General features: G+C 43.9%; 1 protein-coding gene across 1 annotated transcript in view; it reads right to left on the reverse strand.

The window, feature by feature from the left end:
* Positions 1-25,048, reverse strand: part of Mnd (L-type amino acid transporter minidiscs) — a 354,849-nt gene that overhangs the window by 92,833 nt on the left and 236,968 nt on the right. The window contains exon 7 of the mRNA XM_076786178.1: positions 3,463-3,612. Coding sequence (XP_076642293.1) covers positions 3,463-3,612 — 150 coding nt within the window. The remainder of the gene's footprint in view (positions 1-3,462; positions 3,613-25,048) is intronic.

A 25,048-nucleotide genomic window follows, 5' to 3' on the forward strand; every position in this document is an offset into this window, starting at 1 on the left:
CTCACACCACTCGAGAACCGGCGCGACGCGGCCACAACATTGTCGCGTATATCGAGGTGAGGCTAGAAGACCACTACTAATCCAATTACAAAAATTCTTTATTTTTCATTATTTTTTTATGAAACTTTTACCAACATATTCGTGGCATTTTTCCGATTAAAATGACACCAAATATGATATAATTCCGATGATATTTACTTGTGTAACAAGCATTAAAAGTTTCGAACACAGAGAAGGACAGCGTATGAGGAAGAAAGAGACGCGACGAGTCGAAGCGTTCGGAAAAGATCAAAGCTCGCGTGAGCGCAGGCCTTTAAATGAAAAATGTAACTTCTTTATTATTAATTATTTTTTTATGAGACTTTCACCAATGTATTCGTGGCATTATTCTGATTAAAATGATACCAAACGCGTTATAATTCGGATCACATTTACACTAATTTTTCGTTAATGTAATTGTTATGGGAAGTAACTTTCATCGTTCATTATACAGGTAAATATCATCGGAATTATATCATATTTGGTGTCATTTTAATCGGAAAAATGCCACGAATATGTTGGTAAAAGTTTCATAAAAAAATAATGAAAAATAAAGAAGTTTTGTAATTGGATTAGTAGTGGTCTTCTAGCCTCACACCGATATACGCTACAATGTTGTGGCCGCGACGGTTCTCGAGTTTCGCCGTCACCACCTGGGACGCCGGCGAGAAACGTCCGACGTTCCCCGGATTTGTCACTCTGAAGAACCGAAAAAGTGACAAAACTCGAATCTTTACTGTACTTAGTCTCGCCTATCGGCGAGCGGTCCGAACGGAACAGCACGTAAAACCGGCGTGACGCTTAACGTGTTGATACTTCTTTCAATGTAATATTATCATTCATTTTCCTCTTTTACTCTTTGTACTTGGCATAGAACTATCCAATAATTTCGTAAAAGATTTCATGAGTGATTTTGTTCTATACCCGATAACCCTAGACCGTAGGTAAACGCCAACGCATCATGATAATCATACCATAAACACGTCAGCCAAAACACTTGAATCGTTACGATTAAACAGACCCTTAGACTTTGTCTCTTCCGCGTCATCCTTTCTACAGCAAACCTTTTCCACCCCCTTCCACATTTTCCTCTCAAAAACTACATATACAGTGTGTCCCACGAGTTCTGTCCACTTGAATATCTTGGTTATTTCAAACAATACGAGAAAATGTTACGTACAGAAGTTGTAGGGTTTAAGAAACTACATAATGTGGTATAAATAATATTCTTGCAAATGGAGGCGTAGTGAAGATATAGAGGTCACCTTTGCTTTTTTTAATGGAATGTCCAATCTTTTATACTGGATTTCGATAGATTGGCGTATTCTGAGTATGAAAGTACTAAAGTGTATTTGCCCTAAAACTTACCGTTGCTGAGATATTTAATCATTTCCATTCTATTACTTTCATTATGGAACGTATTCAAGGATATGCTCACTACGTTGAAAATGTAAAGATTAGTAGGCTTTCGGCGTCTCTCAGTGCCAGTCAGTTGCTCAGTTAGTGAACCTAAGATAGTCAATATGAAATTTTCATTTGAAGAACAATTAGAGATGCTTCTAATTTACAGAGAAATTAAGAGAAACGCAATTGTGGCTCGAAATTTGTACGGTGAAAGATATCCAAACTGCATATGCCCTTCACACAAGATTTTTGAAAGATTGTGTAAAAAATTAAAAGAAACTGGAAGTCTCGATGTTCGCAAGATGAATCGTGAAAAACCTGTATGTAGTGATGAATAAATGAAATTAATGTTGTTGCAATGGTACATCACAATCCTCATATCAGTGTACGTCAGATTCAACGCGAATCTGAAGTCAGCAAAAGTAGTGCATCTCGAATTCTCACTCGTCACAAATATCATGCGTACCACATTAGCCTTCACCAGAAATTACATGACATGGATTATGTAAATCGTGTTATATTTTGTGGATGGGCTCAAAAGCAGCTACAAATCAATCCACGCTTTTTCTCTTTAATACTACTTACCGATGAGACTACTTTTAACAGCACTGGGCATGTTAATTTACATAATACGCCTTATTGGTCAGTACAAAATCCTTGCTGGTTACGAGAGATTGATCATCAAAGACGCTGGTCCATTAATGTGTGGTGTGGAATCATAGGACAACAAATAATAGGGCCTTATTTCATTGACGGCACTTTTACTGGTTAAAAATATGATACGTTCTTAAAAAATACATTACCAATTAGAAAAGGTGCCATTAAGCGTTCGTCAGACAATGTAAACAAATATTTCCAAATCGATAGATAGGACGTGGTGGCCAGCAGGAAGTCCACATTTAACACCCCTAGATTTAATCTTGTGGGGAACATTGAAAAATATTGTGTAACGAGATGCACCAACAACTCCGGAAGTTATGAACCAACGAATTATCGCAGCGTGTACTACAATAGACGCTCCAACAATAAAACGTGTAAGAGATGCAACAGTTCAAAGACTACAACGTTGCATCGCTGCAGATGGCCGACATTTCGAACATTCTTCATGAAAACAGTCAAATATCTCAGCAACGGTAAGTTTTAGGAGAAATACACTTTTAGTACTTTTGTCCTCAAAATACGCCAATCTATCGAAATTGAGCATAAAAAATTGGACATTCCATAAAAAAACAAAAACAAAGGAGACCTTCTCTACGCCTCCACTTGCAAGAATATCATTTATACCATATTATGTAGATTCTTAAACCCTATAACTTTTGTAAGTAACATTTTCTCGTATTATTTGAAATAACTAAGATATTTAAGTGGACAGAGCTCGTGGGACACATTGTACATAGCAGCCCGTCGAAACAGATTCAGAGTTCTTCTTGCATACTCAAGTGCAGAAGGTTATGTCGCTGTACCTTAACTCCTCACTGTGTACTTAACTCAAATAAAACTCTTCTCGATTTTATTATAAACTTTGGTACTCGATTTCCAAACCCGAAATCTAACAATTTTCCAAAATTCTTAAACACTAAAATAGGTTAATAATAAAAAGTATGCAAGAACATTGGACACCACTCATACCTGTGTATAATAAATATATTGTACTACGTACATATGTAGATACCTACTTACCTACTTGTATGTATGCAAAAGCTGAGCAGTGGTTGTATTTATAAATGATGTTACTCAGGAGATTGACCTTCATGATAGTTCGAGTTAATAACTTATAATAATAATAATAATAGTAACAATAACTAATTCGATGGTTCTAATTGCTTGAAATTAACAGCGACTAAGGTTCTTGAGTCTTAATTTCAACATTTTCCAATAAAAGGAGCCATAAATTACTCGAGAGGTTATTGACACGGACGATTACAAATAATTGCAAGCATTAATACTTCCACTGGAAATTAATTTGGATTGTCGAATACGAACCGAGCAATTTAGTTGAACAAAAATGTGGATACTTACTTTGATTGGTCGTTCGCGATCTGGATTTTTGTAGCGAAGCCAGAGAAGACCAGATACGGACAGCGTGGTGAACAGTGCTTCAACGAAGCTGACATAATTGATTAGCACGTATACATCCTCTATGCTGAGAAGTGCCAGGGTAATAATGCACTAGAAATGGAAATTATATTATATGTAGTACGAACAAGAGATGGAGTAGTAAGACGAAGCAAAAATTGTAATATACAATAATCTTGATATATCGAAAGAGATGGGCACGATTTTGTGACAAAATTTAGGTAAATATCTACACAAGCAGATTCCGCAACGATTTCAATGACCTTGCAATATGTTGTCAACGTGGTCGTTGTGAACAAGTTAAGATGTTAGGTGGTAAAATTAATTCAACCTGCGTGTTATATTAAATAGGTTTAATACGAGAACACACTGAGAAAAGCTAACAAAAGACAACCGTGATATACAATCCGTACGCAACGATATACTCGGTAATGCCAAGTTCGGAACAAAGTACGCTGGTCAAGGCATCTTTTGGTGGGCGAGTTGGTGACGTTCGAAAGACCGTTAATGGAGGGAAAATTCCCCATCCCTCAAAGGTACGGAGAGAGTTTCTTCCCCAAAAGTGCGCATCTTGAAGAGGTCACTGTCAAGGACTTGCAACGGTCGAACCAGGGTTCTGGCAATCGTCACGTTAATGACTAGTCCTTCAACCTCGACCACCTACGGTTCGCACTTGGGAAAGCTAGAATTTCCGCGTCCTAAAATTCCTTCTTTCTCACGCTCAGCGTCCGCTACAGTTTTAATTTACCAGATACTCACAGAACACTACAGACAATACTACAGCAAATTCTGCCCTTTTTAAGGGGAGGGAACCGAACCTGACTAGGGCAAGCTCCGAATGCCCCGACACAATAATGATCGTCACGCTATGAAAGAACGAACGGCCGCTAGAGGAAGCTAAATAGTAACATTTCTGTCCCCTAGGGGAGCTAGGAACGTTTTCCAAAGTTCAGTATCGACACAGACGAGGTATAGGAGTAGACCAATCACCCAATGTATTTTTCTGTCTCACGCTCGGGGGGCTCTAGAGCCCCCGTACCATTCCGTGTCACATGCTACCGTATCATCCAGAACTAATATTGTGGAACCAATATTCTACAATGGCGCTGTTGCTGATAGAATTTTAAATCTCATGTCGAGTATTCTAGGACTATATGATGAATGAAACAAAATAATGTTGTTTCCTTTTAATTCCATTACGCCTATTACGCGAGTGCATCGAAGGAGACGTAATGTAATAATAATAACAACGCAACGTCTCCGGCTGAGAATATTTTGGTCCCAGATCGAATCCCGCATGGAATGATTTTTTTCGTTAAACACTTTTTTCTTCTTCTTTCTACTACAGCAGTCTTCTTCCCTGTGCAATTACAATTATAACAGTGTAATAACATAATAATAAGAAATTAAATTAGTTCAATATTAGCCAAAAGTAAGAACGTAGTTTAAATTTAATTTAAAAAAATACGACATTTATATCACCAATTTCATTTGACTATTTAATTGCTACCTATTCAATCTACTTCTAATATTGCTTTTCATTTGCAGCATATGTATTCTAATAAATTTAATTATTTGAGATTCAAGAAAGATTGAACAACAATATTTATAATAAGTAGTTTTGAACATTATGTAAGCATAATTAAATTTAAAAAACAAAAAGAATTATTTAAAAATACAAAATTAAGCCCGATTCTTTTTAATTTTTTCAGTTTAAATTTCACTTTGGTATCTTTTTTAGTTCAAAAGTTATAGCAAAATGTGCAACCGGAAATCGAATGCATAGCGCATTCCAGACAGAGTTGGGCACTATTTAGATAACAAATTATTTAAATAACGATTCGAATAAAACATTTTATATTTTATCTTTATTCGTTATTCGAAGGTTCGAATAAAAAAAGTATTTTTGTCGAATAAATAATTTTATTCGACGAAAATTTATCGGACGAATAAAGACAACTTTTTTATTCCAAGCGGATTTATTTGAACTTAGAATAAATTTTCATTTTTTATCTGTATCTTTTATTCAAAGACTTCGAATAAATCTTCGAATAACTTTTGCCAGCTCGAATAAACGGCGACGAGGTCCGACGAACGCCGATCTTCAAAGACCCAGCGACTGACAAACGGCACACAATGTAAGCAGAGGGAGAATCGAACAGGAATGAAAGTTCAAACTTTTAGATTTTTCAATATACCACCATAAAATTGCGATGAGTGAATTGAGGGGCTTTTCCTGGTGAAAATGAGTCCAAACTCGAGTGTAATCGAACAATTTTATTGATACGTAATGTTACGATAAAAATTACAATCTTATTGAAGATAGTCCAAATGATGTCGTGTTTGGACTCGTTTTGATCGGGACAAGCTCCACAACTCATTCGTATTAACAATATTATTCTGATTAAAAACATAAAAGCATAAATTGCCAATAATGCACGATTCTCCATCTGCTTACATTGTAGGCTGTTGGTCGGTCGATGGTCTTTGAAGTTCCGAGCTCGTAGAGTCGCGAGATATCGGTGTGAAACAACACCAATCCAATTGCAAAACTGCATTGTTTTTCATGATTTTTTTATGGGACTTGCGCCAACTAATTCGTGGCATTCTTCTGATTAAAATGACACTAAACACGGTACAAATTGGCACTGTATTTAGCATTTTTATCCGTAGATTTATTCGAAGGCTTCGAATAAATCTTCGGATATCTTTTGCCAGCTCGACGAATAAACGGCGACGACGGTCGACGAGGACCGACGAGCGTCGAACGTCGAAGACCCAGCGACTGCCAAACGGCATACAATGTAAGCGGATGGAGAATCGTGCATTATTGGCAATTTATGCTTTTATGTTTTTAATCAGAACAATATTGTTAATACGAATGAGTTCGTATCAAAATGAGTCCAAACACGACATCATTTGGACTGTCTTTAATGAGATTGTAATTTTTATTGTAACATTACGTATCAGTGAAACTTGTTCGATTACACTAGAATTTGACCTCATTTTCATCAGGAAAATCCCCTCCATTCGCTCGTCACAATTTCATGAGGATATATTGAAAAATCTTATATATATCATTTATTGATTCCCCTCGGAGTTACAATCTTGATTAACACCTCCTTTCCCCCGCTCTTAACCTGCTCTTAACCCTAGCCTTATCCTACTTAAACTACTTAACTTAACTTAAACTTAACTTAAACTATTTACAATATATACACGCCTGAGAGAGAGAGAGAGAGAGAGAGAGCGCGCTATCTTACAGCTAGAAACACACCTCATTCTTGTTTTCCCACTCCCACACAAACATACCTCTCTGCTCCCCCCTTCCCTACCCTCACACATCCTGGACCCCCTCTTCCGGTTGCTCTCCCACTATCATTTCAAATTCCTCTCCCATTCACTCCTTTTCCATTCACTCCCCGTCCCACTCACCCACACGTCCTTTCTCACCACTCATCCACTCTCCTCATCCAATCCTCCCCCTCGCCTTCATCTCCCAATATTTCCCCCACCATCTCCTGCCAGCCCCTTCCCTCATCTCCTCTCATACAGCCCTCCCACGTCTCCTTCTCCCACCCGCAGACCCTGCACTTTCTCTCCTCCCCCCCAACCAATATTTTCCGCCCCTCATCTCACTTCCTAATCTGTACCTGGCTACCCTCTGCCATCTGCTTTCCCCCCCACCCTTTCCCCAGGTAACCCGGTAACCCCTCCCCCTTAACCCTCCCATACCACTCGTTGTATTTCGCGCTCCTTATCCTTTCCCATCTCTCCTCCCGCTGCTTCCTCCGTTCCCTCCTCGCCAACTCCCCACTCACTTCCTGTATCCTCTCCTCCATCATCACCTCCGCCTCCTCCATCGACCACCCTCTCTCTTCCCAAAAGCGCCTCCTCTCCATCTCCCATCCGGTCTCCTCCCCTCCCCTTCTGCCCCTGCCTCTCACCTGCTCCCAACATCTCCTAGCTAGCTCTCCCCCTTTACCCTCCCTGAGCTTCTTCTCGTAGCCCCACGCCCTTAGCCCCGCCCTCCCTCTCAGCAACTCCCTCTGTAACTCCTCTCTTACCAGGTACCCCGGGGTGCACCTCTCTACCCCTAGCACCCACCTCAAAAACCTCTCTTGCAGTCTCTCCAGTCCTTTCCATTCCCTTCACCCCCAAATCTCCACGCCGTAACTAATTACCGCCCACACCAACTTATCGAACAGCCATACCCTCCTTCCCTAGTCGTTACCAAACCTCCTCTTCCCAATCCCTCACACCTGCCCCATTACCGCTGCCCCTTCCTAATTCTATCTTCCACCTGCCTCCTCTGCCCCCCGTCCCTCATAATCACATACCCCAGGTACCTGATCTCCTCCACCTCCTCCAACACCTTGCCCTTCCACCTCCAAGTCATCTTTGTCCATCTGCCCCCCCCCCCTTCTGCATCTCATTATCTTCGACTTCCCCGCGTTCAGTTGCAGCTTTCTCTCGTCCAGATATTTCTCCAACCCACTCATCATACCCCTCAACCCCTCTTCCTCCTCCGCCACCATAGCCACGTCATCCGCGTAGGCTAGTGTGTAGACCTTCTTTCCCCCTAGGTTTACTCCCCCCCACCCCCCTTTTTCCAACACCTCGTCCATGTCCGCCAGCAGCAACGTGAACAACATCGGACTTAGCGGGCACCCCTGCCTCACCCCCTTTGCCGTCCAGAAATTTTCCCCCTCCTCCCCTCCCACCCTTACCCTACACCTCGTCTCCCTCAACACCTCCTCGCACCTCTCCACCAGCCCTTCCCGTATTCCCCTTTTCCTTAGTGCATTCATCAGAATTTCCCTATCCACCGAGTCGAAAGCCGCCTTCAAATGTACGAAGAATATCACCATCCTTCTTTTCTTCCTTTTCACCTGCCTGTTCACCAAATAATTCAGCACATATGTGTTGTCCATGCACCCCACCCCCTTCCTAAACCCCGTCTGGCTCGCCGGCAACAGCCCCTTCCCCTCCACCTCCTCCCTCAGTCGCTCCGCCAGAATTGCCGCATATACCTTATACGCTGTTTGCAACAGCGTAACCCCCCTGTGCTCTTCCACCTTTCTGCTGCCCTTTTCTTCGCTATAGGTATGACTATCCCTTCCGACCACTCTTCCACCCAGCCCTCACCCCTCCATACCCTACTGCACACCCTCCACAACCACTTTCCCACCTCGCTCCCAACGAATTTCCACACCTCATTCCCTATCCCGTCCCCCTATATTGAAAAATCTAAAAGTTTAAACTTTCATACCTGCGCGATTCTCCATCCGCTTACATTGTATGTCGTCTGTCGTCGCTGGGTCTTTGAAGCTCGGCGCTCGGCAAAAGTTATTCGAAGATTTATTCGAAGCCTTCGAATAAAAGATACAGATAAAAGATGAAAAATTATCTTTATTCGTCGGATAAATTCTCGTCGAATAAAATTATTTATTCGATACTCGTCGAATAAAGATACATTTTTTATTCGAACCTTCGAATGACGAATAAAGATACATTTTTTATTCGAACCTTCGAATAACGAATAAAGATAAAGTATCTTTTATTCGAATCGTTATTTAAATAATTTTTTATGTAAATAATGCCCAACTCTGCTTTTGACCATCTTATCCGGCTTTGTCTTAAAAATCAACAAAAAAAAATTATGTAAAAAATATACAATAGAACATATTTTAGTATACGCTATTAAACCCGATCTTTAAAAAAGATTTCTAGTCCAAATTTCGCATTGATATCTTTTTTAGTTTAAAAGTTGTAGCAAAATGTGTGCCTCGCCGAACCGGGAATCGATTGCGGCTCAGGCGCTCGAAACTTCGGTAACGTGAATTCGGCGGAACGCGTCGAACAGCCGAGCTGGCAGCTCACACGGACAGAATTGAGGTACGCTTGTGTGTAGCGCGTGCGTAGTAGAAGCAACGTAAGGAGACGTACTGTTGCCTTCGTCGTTTATTTTCTCACTACAAACGTGAAAGAAAATAATGCAACTACGTTCTCAGTCAGTAGTGAAATAGATTGACATCTTTGAAAAAAGATCAACTACATAATTATTGATTAATTAATTCTTAACTCTTTCGAATTTTACAACTAATATGATATTTTGGATGATTCTTTAAAGCTAAAGTTTATGTTTTTTAAATGAAATATACATGAAAATATATAGTAAATTTCAATTTAATTTCTTTTTCAAGTTCAGTTACAAAATATATTCAAAATGGTTGCGTATTAATAGTGTTAAAAAATTGTAGAAATGCGAATAATAATTATACGTATGGAGAATTGTTATTTACGTTCAAGGTTTATGAAAATTGTATTTCTATAATTTGGAAACGTAGTATCTATATTTATTAATATTGTATTGATAAAGATAATTGTAGATATATAACATAATGACATCAAATAAAAAAATATAATTTGAACCTATAGTCATAACATCAGATATGTACATAACTCGTCAATCATTTGTATTTGACCAGATTTGATCATTTTTGTGGATCTAGTTCCAACATTTATCGTTCGTCAGCGTAGAGGGCGTAAGAAAACCAGTTGTTTACATGTGAGACACGAAATCCCATATGGTGATTGGTGTACTCCTATACCTCGTCTGTGGTATCGAGCAACACACTGTATTGGTAAAACAGAGGAAGAGAGAATGTACGGACGTACGACAACGTGGATGGCGCTTTCGTAGCTTCGTTCGAATAGCCGTGCCGCGGCACACTCACACACCGCCCGATCAGCGTGTACGTGTGCCGACGGCGATCGCAAGGGTCAGGGATGCCTGGAAATATTTCCCAATAATGCAGTCACGGGACTTGTCAATGGTGAAAAGAGCTAGATGAAAGTTCTATCTAGGGTGGAAAGGTCCTCAGAAGTCGTACTTTTGCATCATCGAGAAATGGTTAGCAATATTCGGCAGCACGTCGTTTCTCAGGGAGGCTATGGGAACTGACATGGCGGCACACTCCTACCGCCTGGTCGGCGTGTATGTGTGCCTACGAGGGCTGGAAGGGTCTGGAATTCCGCAACCCATTTCTCTGTAATACAGGGATGTGAATTTTCAGTAATGGTTCGCACTAGATAAAAGGATCATCCTAACATGCTGAATCCCTCGAAAATCCGTAAAAATTATTGTTTGCGAAATGTAACAAATAGTTTGACAAACTATATTTAAATAAATGATTCTTTTCTAGTTTTTATCTCTAGATACAAGTGAACGCATTCTAAATATTTTCAGTAAAAATTTGCTTTCTATAACTCCGTGCCGTGACATTGACACTGGAGGGTGTCATAAATTAGCCCTCCGTCGACACTGTCTCGCCGAAGACGAAAGAACTTTCCTGTAACCTCGGTGCAAAACACAGTCATTCTCTGAAATCTGAAACATCGTCGCTTCGAACAAATGTACGAATGCGTAGTAAATATGATACAAATTATACCATGTTTGGTGTCATTTTTATCAGAAACATTCCACAAATGTGTTGAGGGAGGTTTCATGAAAAAATAATGGAAAACAAAAAAAATTATGACATTCCATCGGGATTGTCTTACCGATATACCTGACCTTACACAATGTTACACCCTTCGGCGGTCTAGCTTCTGGGTCTTTCGACAGGTACACGCTTGAGGGTGTCAGAAACTAGCCCTCCCAATATAACCCCAGATAAAAGAGCTAAGGGGCACAGAATGCCTGTGGGATTAGGACAAGTTTCACCGATACGTAATGTTACGATAAAAATTACAATCTCATTGAAGACAGTCCAAATGATGCTTCATGTTTTTAATCTATTTCTTAATACATGCTTCTATTTTTTTATGCTTTTATGTTTTTAATCAGAACAATATTGTTAATACGAATGACTTCTAGAGCTTATCTAGAGCATTTGGACCGTCTTTAATTAGATTGTAATTTTAACTTTCAAATTTTAATACAAATTTTTTTATCTTTCATTCGTTATTCGAAATTTTTATTTAGATAAATATTTTGCCCAACTCTGCGTATTGATAATATCATTAAAATATACTTACGAAGTTACATACGCCTAGAAGGTATGACAAGAAGGTAAATTATGACAATTTTTTTAGGAGTGCGGTAACTTCGTGAAGATATTTTAATGATATTATCGATACGTATGCAACTTCATTCGAAACAAATTCGTCAGAATTCCAGAAATATTTAATTTAATTTAATTTAATTTAATTTAATTTAATTTATGTTGGAAAATGTATTCAAAGTGCGCGTGCGCATACGGAACTTTCGTATATGTTCCACGAGTTGGGGCCCTTGCGGCCGGCGCGTGCTCTATCTCTCTTCCGTGTGACTTGTTGTAGAGCGCACATGTGAATGTTCTGTATATTCAATTAATTAAAGCATATACATAGTAATGGTTACTTCTCCTGCCCCCAAACCTCTCTCAACAATTTAATTTAATTTAATTTAATTTAATTTAATACAAAATTTAATGCAAATAAAGATTATGCACATGTTTGCTAAATATACCTACTGTAATTATAAAAAACCAAGTATATTAAAAGTTACGTTATAAGTTATGAATGAAGTACCGTTATTACCATTATGTATTTCATAAAAATGCAGAAACTCTCGGACCCCGCATACTGTCAGGCCGGCCAGACAATGCATACAGAAATCCATATAAAATGCGGAACATTGCAAACGTTGTCGGCCTGGCCGTTCGGTGTGCCGGTCGTTGGGTGTAACACGGGTCAGGTACATCGGTGAGACAATACTAATGCAATGTCATCATTTTTTTTGTTTTTCCTTATTTTTTCATGAAACCTCTCTCAACACATTCGTGGAATGTTTCTGATAAAAATGACACCAAACATGGTACAATGTGCATCATATTTACTAGGCAATCGTACATTTGTTCGAAGCAACGATGTTTCAGACTTCACAGAATGACTGTGTTTTGCACCGAGGCTGCATGCCAGCTCTTTCGTCTTCGGCAGGACACTATCGGAGAAGGGCCAATTTATGACGCACCCAAGTGTCTACCCTTCGAAGGGGCTAGAAGCTAGACCGCCGAAGAGTGTAACATTATGCGGGGTCAGGTATATCGGTGAAACAATACTAATGCAATGTCCCAATTCTTTTGTTTTTCATAATATATTCATGAAACTTCTCTCAACACATTCGTGTCATTTTCCTGATAAAAGTGACACCAAACATGATATTATTTGGATCATATTTACTAGGCAATCGTACATTCGTGCGAAGCGGCGATGTTTCAGACTTTAGAGACTGTGTTTTGCACTGAGGTTACAGGAAAGTTCTTTCGTCTTCGGCGAGACAGTGTCGTGGGAGGGCTAATTTATGACACCCTCCAGTGTCAATGTTATGAAGCGGGCCATCGACGCAAGATACTAATTCGCAACAGGTTGTTTTCAAACCATTAGAGATATTGAAATCAAATTTTTACAGAAAATATTTAGAATATATTCATTTTTATCTGGAGATAAAAACTAGAAAAAGTCAATTGATAAATATAGTTTGTCCAACTATTTGTTACATTTCGCGAACAATAATTTTTAGGGATTTTTGAGGGATTCAGCATGTCAGGTTGATCTTTTTATCTAGTGCCATTACTGAAAATTCACATCCTTGTATTATCCAACCTTCCAAGATGCTAATTGGCTAAAGCGCTTTTCACTATGAAAAAGTCCCGTCTCTGCATTAGGGTCTCTTCATACTTGCCGGGACCGGAGGGTTTTACGTACGGACTATAGGTCCAAATGCCATGTTACCGATATTCTGTCGAAGCTCGAGCGCCTTCGTTCCGGCCATTGGACTATTCCCAGAGACCGCCGTTGTCCGGCGGCAGAACAAGCGGCTGATCATTACCACATGGCCTTTCGAGACCGCGTTGACAGTTCCCTGCTGTGCGTGACGCAAAAAAAAAAGGTTTCTCGGGGCTCTACAGGTCCTTAGGTAAACTATCGGTATCTCTCCTCTAGAACATTATGGAAATAGGAATCGTTCCTACCTCTTCGTGAAACAGCATCACACATCCTTATATATTAACGTAAATTATACATATATTGTAAAAACGAGAATAGTTGTTTTTTTTTTATAGTAAGTATTCACGTTAGGAAGGGGGTCATGCCTTGTGAATTCGATCATTTTTGGGGGACTATGTCTCGACTTTTGATGACATTGAAATGTGTTGTGGTCCAAGTGAAACTGGAAGAAATCCGAAACAATACACCCAAAAGTGTCCGATATCGTGTGTAATGACTCAATCACATGGTAACTTGTAGAATAAGAAGAATTAATTCCACATAAAAATTGCATCGTTTTGTCTTACGACACGAAAAAATGTACATGGAAACTTCTGAATTCTTGTCCATAATGACCTAAAAATGATTAGATGGAAGGTTCCCTGGCAGGAATGCGATGGCGTATCTATATCTTGTCCAATGAGACGAGACAGTAGACGTAAACATAGGCGCACGAGTGCGACAGAGTTGAAGTTACCCTTACAAGACAATTAGCAAAGGACGCACGCTGGGTGCTTCACTGCCTTGGTCTCGTTGGACAGAGCATAGGTACGAATGCGCGGCCGATTGGATCAGAGTGCAAGGGACAGGCCTCGTTTCACACGTACTTTCGGCTATAGTCGAGATATTGGCTACAGCGGTCACATATACTATGTAGCCAAGATACTGGGTCTGCGGGCGCGGCGGAGATGAGCATAGGCAGATCTAACGATAGACTCCCCAAAAATGGTGGCACTGAAAGAATGGCGACATTAAAATGGTTTTTTTTTTGGGTTGTGTCGTAAGACCTTACGTACGACGCGACAAGCACGCGACCAAGGCCAGGTATAAAAATCCCTATCGAGGACCTACCGACCATGGACGTCATAAATTAAAAATCCTTCCGATTGTACCCAGCACTTTCGTAATTTTTAAGCCAGCCGAATGCAGCACATGCGGAACCTTGTACACCGTTAGCGTACTAAGATTTACAACCGTAGATGCTTGCGAACCAAATGTTATACGTATATTTCCACTTTTCCAGTTTTCCACTATTTCCACCAGCTTTCGAACACACCTTGCAACCAATGAATTCTAATCATTTTAAACTTGTTCTCCGGAGTTTTGACTTGTAATCACTTATAAGATATAAGATATAATTTAACTATGCTAAAATTGATTTGTGAAGCTGATTTTCATCGTTCCATCGTTAAATTAGATTATAGTTTCAACCATTACTTCTTAACATTACAACTCAGATGAACAATATTCTTTTCTCTACTTCGAACATGGGTTGTGTCCGGATGCTGTCGTGGCATCGGCGGCCGATGCCACGCGGTCTGTGCCAGGTGGCGGCCGCCGGTGCCAGGCGAGTCTGTGTCAGGCGGCCGAAAAGGGATGCCCAACGGCTTGCCCAGCTCTCAGCGGATGCATAGGCATCCCCGGGGTGTAGAAGGGAGTAAACTGTTCGGGAGTTAGGTAGCGAACCCCCGCTGTGTGCGGGTCTTAGCTTTTGTTGCGAGCATCTCGAGCGCCTTCTCAGGTTGCTTTTTATGGTTCCGGTGCGTCTGGATTAGAAAATCGTGGTAGTATCCATACTAACGTTCGCCTCCGGCAAGTATGAAGAGACCCTTATTGGGAAATGGTTAGTGGCATCCTAGACCCTTGCGATCGCCGTCGGCACACGTACATGCCGACCAGGCGGTGTGTCAGTGTGCCGCCATGTCAGTTCCCATAGCCTCCCTGAGAAACGACGTGCTGCCGAATATTGCTAACCATTTCTCGATGATGCAAAAGTACGACTTCTGAGGACCTTTCCACCCTAGATAGAACTTTCATCTAGCTCTTTTCACCATTGACAAGTCCCGTGACTGCATTATTGGGAAATATTTCCAGGCATCCCTGACCCTTGCGATCGCCGTCGGCACACGTACACGCTGATCGGGCGGTGTGTGAGTGTGCCGCGGCACGGCTATTCGAACGAAGCTACGACAGCGCCATCCACGTTGTCGCGCCGCTCATGCTCCTACAGGCCTCTCTGGCGGACAACATGCTGCCGAATATTGCTAATCATTTCTCGATGACGCAAAAGTAGGACTTCTGAGGACCTTTTCACCCTAGATTGAACCTTTATCTATCTCTTTTCACTATGGAAAAGTCCCGTCGCTGCATTATTGGGAAATATTTCCAGGCATCCCGGACCCTTGCGATCGCCGTCGGCACACGTACACGCCATCCACGCTTTCGCGCCGCGCATGCTCCTATAGGCCTCTGTTTTACCGATACAGTGACTACTGACGATGAGACAGATCGGGAACAGAGTACAGCGCTCGTAGCGAAAAATGTCGGAACTATATTTTGATGAAATACTCAATGATCCAATTTTTCTGGGTGCCCGCTTTCATTTGTTTGATACGTAAGCATACAACGTGATCGGCGTGGCATTGAGATCCTATATGTTCCCGCTAGGGTGGAAAGGTCCTACGAAATCCATACGAGCTCTGAATCTCTCGATATTTACGATAATGTCACTCGACAAGCAGTATGCTGCTGTATATTGCAAATTACGGCTAAAAAACGCAAAAGTACGACTTCTGAGGACCTTTTCACCCTAGATTGAACTTTTATCTAGCGATTTTGACTACAGAACAGTACTATTTTTGCATTGTTAACAAATGAGAGCGGGCATCCCGTACCCTTGCAAACTCGGGTACGTGTGCGGAACTAGGGAGGGGATGCACTCACACAATCTTGAGCCGTGCCCACCGCCTTAATTAGTCTGTAGCGGCTAGCGGGGCGCCGGAAGAGAAATCTTCAGCGCACCAGCACCAAGAATGATTTATGGTTTGCACAGCATAAGACGCTATTTGTGAGAAAACGTCTTTAACGTTTTTGGCCACTTAGCGGACAGATGTGTCCTTGTAGTTCCTAGCGACGAACTCAATAGCGCAAGTGGACGCCATAAATTTTGGGTAGTCTAAGGGTCTCCAGCCTAGAGTGTCCCAGCGACGCGTGCCTGGTTTCTATCACCCGGGAAAGCTGGGCCCGTTGACGTAAGCCAGCAGTCACGTACCGCACTTAGCACGGGGCCCGGAAGACACCCCGCTGCATCACCAAAATTAGATTTTTAACAGCACGACACGCTCACCCTTCTCACGCACGAGAGGCGTGGAACGTGGGCGTGTTATGCAAAATGCACGGATTGGTGGAAGTTCCTCGCAAGGACTTCCACCAATCAGCCGACAAGCATTTTCGAGAATATAAGGCAGAGACTACCGACGAGGAGAGATTCACGAAAAAGTCACAGCCGATTCTCCGCCGAGTTACTTAGAGTCTAGTCCGGTCGTTGCTAAGTTGCAATATCAGTTCAACCGCGAGTCGAAGCGAATCGCCGGTTTTAATTGAACCACCTCGGACGCTCTCGCGACATCATTCAATTGGTAAATAAACGACTCAGTCACGTACGCCTGATTTTGAGCATTTATTGTAAGGCACCCGCCTTACATAATCCTGTTCCTTCATTGGCGACCCCGACGTGATCAGGGTGACTGAGTCGCATCACGCGCATTATTTTTTTTTTCTCTCGAAGTGCGTGTAGTGCAGTGATATTGAAATGGAGACAACGACGCCAGAAGTCAGCAAGGTCGCCATCAGGATCCCACCTTTCTGGCCTGAGCAACCCGAACTGTGGTTCCGCCAAATCGAGGCACAGTTCGCCCTAAACGGGATTACAGCTGACACGACAAAATTTTATTACATACTGTCTCAGCTCGAGCCCAAATACGCGGTGGAAGTGCAGGACATTTTTATAAACCCACCGGAGGCCAACAAATATGGGACACTAAGGTCTGAACTTCTGAAGAGGCTGTCGGCGACCCAAGGAAAAAGGATCCGGCAGCTGCTGGAGCAGGAGGAAATAGTCGACCGAACCCCGTCGCAATTCTTACGCCATATGCGGAACCTCGCAGGTACCACAGTCAGCGACGAGTTCCTGCGGACCCTGTGGTCAGGTAGACTACCCAACGTGACCAGAGCCATCGTCTCGGCTCAGTCAGACCTGCCATTAAGCAAGCTAGCCGAGATAGCCGACCAGATCCACGCGGAGGTGCAGCCAGCCCAGGTAGCCAGCACGTCGGCCCCAACGCAGTCCGACCGCCTGGCAGAGCTCCTGATCGACCGATTGGAGAAACTGGAGCTTCGAATCGCCGAAACATCCCGACCTTGCAGTCACAAGGGAAGCAGGACGCCCAGACGGAGTCGGTCTTCGTCCAGGTCATCGCGTAAGACGGAGAACGTCTGCTGGTACCACCAGAGGTTTGGGAAGGAGTCCACCAAATGCCGCCAGCCGTGTTCGTATGCGGGAAACGAGTCCCTCCGACACTGACCGCGGCAGCCAGTGACGGAACATCCACCTGCCGCCTCTTCGTCACGGACAAAGTGACGAAGACCGAATACCTCGTCGACACTGGCTCGGACCTTTGTGTGTATCCACGCACACTCGTCAAAGGCCGAGTCAGCAAGACGTCATACGAGATGGTTGCGGCAAACGGATCGACGATCGGCACCTACGGCATCCGCGTGATGGACCTCAACCTGGGACTACGGAGGGCCTTCCAGTGGAGGTTCATCATCGCCGACGTGGGAAAACCCATCATTGGCGCCGACTTCCTCACGCGCTACGGCCTACTGGTGGACCTCAGGCGACGACGCCTGATCGACCAGACGACATCACGGACGACAACGGGACGCACCGTCGTGGGTTTCACGGACTCCATCCGGACCATCGCGGGGAACTCACGCTACCACCAGCTGCTAGCCCAGTTTCCCGACGTGACCCGACCCACAGCGACTCCTAGGCAAGTCAAACACGATGTTGTACATCATATTGTAACGACTCCCGGCACTCCCGCGTATTGTAAGACCCGCCGATTGTCCACCGATATGTACAAGGTCGCTCGCGCAGAGTTCGAGGAACTGTTATCTCGGGGTCACATCCGTCCTTCTAAAAGCCAGTGGGCTTCTGCCCTACACATGGTGCAGAAGAAGGACAACGGATGGCGGCCCTGCGGCGATTACAGGACCTTAAACGCTCGCACGATCCCCGACCGGTATCCCATACCACATATCGAGGACTTCGCGCGAACATTAGCAGGGAAGACAGTGTTTACTACGTTAGACCTGGTCCGCGCGTACCACCAGATACCGGTAAACCCTCGCGATATTCCGAAGACCGCGGTAACGACGCCGTTCGGGTTGTACGAGTACACCGTCATGCCGTTCGGTTTGCGCAACGCGGCGCAGACGTTTCAACGCTTCATCGACACCGTCTTACGCGGTTTCGATTTTTGCTATGCGTATCTAGACGATATTCTAGTAGCGTCAGTCGATGAAGACGAGCATATGGAACATCTGCGTCAACTCCTCGAGCGGCTTAACGAGTACGGTGTCATCGTCAACCCGAGCAAATGCGTATTCGCCGCTACCGAAGTCAAGTTTCTCGGGTATATTGTGAACGGCAACGGCACGAGGCCTCTACCTGAAAAAGTAAAGGCCATAAACGAATTTCCGAAACCAGAGACCGCGAAACAGCTCCGTAGGTTCCTCGGTATGTTAAACTTTTATAGACGGTTCATACTTAACGCCGCGGCTGTACAAACACCGCTTCACCACCTGCTCAGCGGTCGGACGGCGAAAGGCAACGCCCCGATCCAATGGTCAGGTGAAGCGGAAACAGCGTTTCAAGCATCCAAAGATGCACTTGCCAACGCTACGCTACTAACGCATCCATCGAGTCGTTCGCAACTCGCGATTATGGTGGATGCGTCGGATTTCGCGATCGGAGCAACGCTGCAACAGCGACAAGGAAATTCGTGGAGGCCACTAGCCTTCCACACGAAATCCATGTCGCCCGCACAGCGTAACTACAGCGCATACGATCGCGAACTTCTAGCGATATATACAGCGGTTAAGAAATTCCGACATATGGTCGAAGGTCGTTCGTTCACGATATACACCGATCATAAACCTCTGACTTTCGCGTTCAACCAGAGATCCGACAAATGTTCCCCTCGACAGTTTCGGTATCTGGATTACGTAGGCCAGTTCACCACTGACATTCGGCACATCAGCGGCAAAGATAATGAGGTGGCGGACGCACTATCGCGAATCGAATCCATCGCGTCGACTATAGACTACGCGGAATTAGCTCGTTCGCAAGAAAACGACGAAGAAGTCGACAAGTTCTTAACCGCGTCCGACACCTCATTAACGCTCAAGCGCGTCAAATTAATCGACAGCGACGTCGAAGTCTATTGCGACGTGTCAACGAATGTCGCGCGCCCATTCGTAACAGCACCGTTTCGCCGACACGCGTTCTCAGCTGTCCATAACTGCGCCCATCCAGGTATCAAGGCCACCGCGAAACTCTGCAAACAGAGATTTGTTTGGCCGTCGATAGAACGCGACTGTCGCGCTTGGGCTCGCAGTTGTACCGAATGTCAGCGCGCTAAAACGAGTAGACATGTCTTCAGCCCGATATCGGAATTCAAAGCGCCGTCCGCCAGATTCGAGCACATCCATCTCGATTTGGTGGGCCCGCTACCGATATCAGACGGCAAAAGATACTGCCTCACATGCGTCGATCGCTTCACGCGTTGGCCCGAAGCCTTTCCGATCGCCAATATCGAGGCAGAAACGGTAGCGAAAGAGTTTGTCGCCGGATGGGTGGCTAGATTCGGTACCCCCATCTGGATCACAACGGACCAGGGTAGGCAGTTCGAATCGCAGTTGTTCAAACACCTGAGCAATTTGTTAGGCGCGAAGCATATTCGAACTGCAGCCTATCATCCGGCGGCAAACGGCATGGTCGAGCGCTTCCATAGACAGCTCAAAGCTGCCATAAAGTGCCACGGCACGCAACGTTGGACCGATGCGTTGCCCGTAGTACTTTTAGGTATTAGGGCAGCGTATCGGGACGACCTGCTGGCATCAACGGCAGAGCTCGTCTATGGCGAGAGCGTTCGGCTACCTGCCGAATTTTTTACCAACACGGCGAGCAACGAAGACCCCGCGAGCATGGTGAGGCAGTTACGCGAACACTTCCGCGACGTTCGCCCGGTGCCGGGATCGCGTCATGGTGGCAACAAAGTGTTTGTCTACAAAGACCTAGCGACCGCCTCCCACGTGTACCTTCGTACCGACGCAACGCGGACCCCATTGCAAAACGCGTACGAAGGACCTTTCCCAGTTATTGCGCGGAAAAGACACAACGGTAACCATTGACCGCCTTAAACCCGCGTACACGGTAAACGGTGACGAGACCGTACGATACAAAGACTCGCAACCGACGACCGAGCCGACCCCCGCGCAGGTACCTGTCCACACGCGCTCAGGTAGACGCGTTAGATTTCCTGACTACCTGCAGGTCGGAACGTGAGACAACCTTGCCACGTTGTATATATATTGTACATTTTGTAAATAGCCAGCTACAATAAGAATAGGTATAGATTACCCGGTAATTAGGATTAAGTTAGGATAGCGTTAGCACTGGTAAGGGGGTGATGTAGCGGCTAGCGGGGCGCCGGAAGAGAAATCTTCAGCGCACCAGCACCAAGAAAGATTTATGGTTTGCACAGCATAAGACGCTATTTGTGAGAAAACGTCTTTAACGTTTTTGGCCACTTAGCGGACAGATGTGTCCTTGTAGTTCCTAGCGACGAACTCAATAGCGCAAGTGGACGCCATAAATTTTGGGTAGTCTAAGGGTCTCCAGCCTAGAGTGTCCCAGCGACGCGTGCCTGGTTTCTATCACCCGGGAAAGCTGGGCCCGTTGACGTAAGCCAGCAGTCACGTACCGCACTTAGCACGGGGCCCGGAAGACACCCCGCTGCATCACCAAAATTAGATTTTTAACAGCACGACACGCTCACCCTTCTCACGCACGAGAGGCGTGGAACGTGGGCGTGTTATGCAAAATGCACGGATTGGTGGAAGTTCCTCGCAAGGACTTCCACCAATCAGCCGACAAGCATTTTCGAGAATATAAGGCAGAGACTACCGACGAGGAGAGATTCACGAAAAAGTCACAGCCGATTCTCCGCCGAGTTACTTAGAGTCTAGTCCGGTCGTTGCTAAGTTGCAATATCAGTTCAACCGCGAGTCGAAGCGAATCGCCGGTTTTAATTGAACCACCTCGGACGCTCTCGCGACATCATTCAATTGGTAAATAAACGACTCAGTCACGTACGCCTGATTTTGAGCATTTATTGTAAGGCACCCGCCTTACATAATCCTGTTCCTTCAAGTCGAACACCTACTTTAAGGCGGGGGGAGGGTGGCTCCACCTCTCCCCCTGTATCCTCGTCCCAAGAAACCTAGCCCAGACTTAACCAAAAATCATAATAATAACGAGTTCATAATGATACATCATAATAATAAGTTGTATAGTTTTCCCAAACACCTGACTATTCCTTTTATTTTATCATTACCTCTACTTGAGGCGTGTGTCTCAGCGGCTCGCTAATTGCAGTTGAACACCGACACGACACAATAGGATGTTAAAATAAGGTGATATTCTTTAGGTTCTAAGAAAGTGTAAACCCACGATTATTTGTCGGTAAAATGATGGGAAGTAGTTGTTGCATTTTGTAGTTATTGTTATTAAAACTTTAAACTATATGTTTTAACCAAAAGTCGATATTTATGTTATATGTGCAAACAAAACTGATAAAGATGTGATTAACACGTTCAATGGTAACTACGAAATAACTCGTAGTTTGCGTTATTGCCAGGGACGTCAACTACGAGTTATCTCGTAGTTTGTTTACTTGCCATAATATATGTATAATAATATATTTGCGATAATGATTAAATTAATTTGGATTTTTACACCGGAATCGTGAAAAGTACCGTGGCAGTCCACGTGTTAACGTTCGTGTAAAGGAATAAAATCTAACTTACACTGTAACTTACAATGTACAGCTACCGTAAACAGCATCGTGTATACTACGAAAAATGATTTATTTCGAACTAATATCGTCATCAAATATTGGAAAATAAACATCAATTTTTCAATTTAAACAAAAATAATATATTTTGTAACGTAAAGGATTGCGGTGGTTGCGGAATGACAAGAGTCGGAATATCTGGAGACATAGGATATATTTTCCAAAATGTTAGTACAAAGGATGGGAGATAGGTTTTGTTATAAAAAATAGATTCTTTCAAGAGAGTGAGAGAAAGCTAGCAACGAATAATTTAAGAAAGGGTTTTATATAATATACGCCATACCACCATCGGGCGTCCGGTTTATTTCAACCGTACTCTCCCTCTGGGGATACGACGACGACGCGGTTTCGCCGGTTTTCTCATGTCCGATCGGCGGCCGGCCTTCATGGCCGTCCTCTCCGAAACGTACAGAGGAACCAGGCGTCCCTACTCTCAGGTGGCCAGGAAGCTACCCTGTTCTTTCCTCTCGGCGGGCGGCCGGCCTTCATGGCCGTCCTCTCCCATGTATCCAGAGAGGCGTCCAGGTGCAACCCCTGTCCTCTCCTAGGCTGTTGGGCGTCCGATAGCATTGCTTCGTACTCTCCCATCCTGTAGGCGGCCGTGGTCTTACCTCGTCCTCTCCTACAGGTGCAGCTCTGCTGCTGGGCGTCCGATAGCATTGCTTCGTACTCTCCCATCCTGTAGGATGTGTCGACGTACATTATAACGTCACCTTTATAATTAGCACATGATTAACCCTTTGTTCTCGGTACTGATCCCTTCCTAGTATCGATAAGCTTAAGATAACGAACTTAGTATATAAGGACCACCCGAAGGCGAACTCCTTTAGTCTTGATTTGGAGGCGAGGACGCGCGTAACGATAAGTATTATTGTACTGTGAATAAAAGTTAGAGTGTTGGGCTGCGGCTCAACATCTCCTTTTTTTTGTGAAGTTTCGCGATTAATTACGTGACATTTTGGCGATCCTGCCAGGATAGTTTACTGTTCTTCGGAAAACTGACCATTTATTATTACTACGAGAGAATAATGAGATCAGGGCTACGCGCTACACCAGAAGACGAACACACTATTACGGGCCGACCAATGTGAAGAAAGAATCCAAGTGAAAACTATTGATTCAACCGGTCAACTCTACGGAGCACCTACTACGAAGAATTATACAGGTAAATACTGGATTCATTTGTGAAATATAGAGTGAGAAGGGACAGCTTCTCCAGTCAAGATTCAACTAATTCAAGCGAAAGTAGAAAATCAGTAAGAATGGCAAGCGCACAAAAAAAGGAAGAAAAGACTGAAATTAGACAGCTCCTTGACCTGATGCAAATACAAAGCGAGAAGACAGAAACAAGCCTTGCTGAAATGAGAAAAATGTTACTCATGGCAAATGAAGAAAACAGCAAACGAGCCAGAGAAATCGAAACGTTGGGTAAAAGCTTAGCAAGCTTACGAGTTGCAGGAAGCCTTGCGCCATCCGATTTCGGTTCATTTATGACCGAGGACGAGAGTGTACGCACTGCTCATACAAAAAGGCACTCTAAACAGAATAACCCGACAAAGCCTGTCAAAGAACCAAGAAGAGAACCATCCGACGACGAGGACGAAGAAGAAGAACCCGGTCGAGACACCTACGAAAGATCAACGCATTCGGCAAAATTATCAGTACAGTTTATCCCAATACTGAAAGGAAGAGACGACATAGGAGTCGAGGGATTTATAAAGAAAATCCGAAAAGCCCGCTCCCGATGCCGAGAAAAGGAAGAACTATTGGATTTGATCATTGCCACCCGCATAACAGATGACGCAGAACGAAGCATCCGCCACCTTGATATCGAAACATACGCAGAACTGTACGACGCATTGCGACAATTCGTGAGTATTCCAACCACAGCAGACAGTGCGAGAGATCGTTTACGACAAATACGACAAGGTGTTACAGAAAGCGTGCACAGTTACATTATCCGGTTCAGAAAATTCCTCAACGAACTGACATATGCACTGCAATATGAACACAAAAACGATATCGAACGACGAGTCGCAATCGATTTGGAGAACAGACGTTCAGTGAAAATTTTCATCCTGAACCTCAGGGACGACATCGAAACAAGAGTATCCGCCGCATCACCGAAAGATTTGATGGAAGCACAGGAAGCCGCCTTCCAGGCAGAGACGACCATCAGCGAAAAGAAACGCTTACGCTCAGCACAATACCGAGTACCGACAACTGCACCACCAATATTACGCAATCGCCGCGATACAGCTGCACCGATCAGGCGTGACGACAGCTTTAACCAACCAAGAGCTGCACCAGCACGAACCACCAACAGCTTTCAGCGAGCAGAACAACGAGCTCTGATAGAACGCAGAGAAATGAAATGTTTTAAGTGCAATCAGATAGGACACTTGGCTAACCAGTGCGCAAATTTTCGTGTACCCAGCCAACAAAACCTACCGCCACGGAGAGTGAACAACATATACGAGGAGAATTCAGACGAATACCAAAACCCCGACTCG

This window comes from Halictus rubicundus, chromosome 4 (assembly GCF_050948215.1).
Source record: "Halictus rubicundus isolate RS-2024b chromosome 4, iyHalRubi1_principal, whole genome shotgun sequence".
Classification (NCBI taxonomy): Eukaryota; Metazoa; Arthropoda; class Insecta; order Hymenoptera; family Halictidae; genus Halictus; species Halictus rubicundus.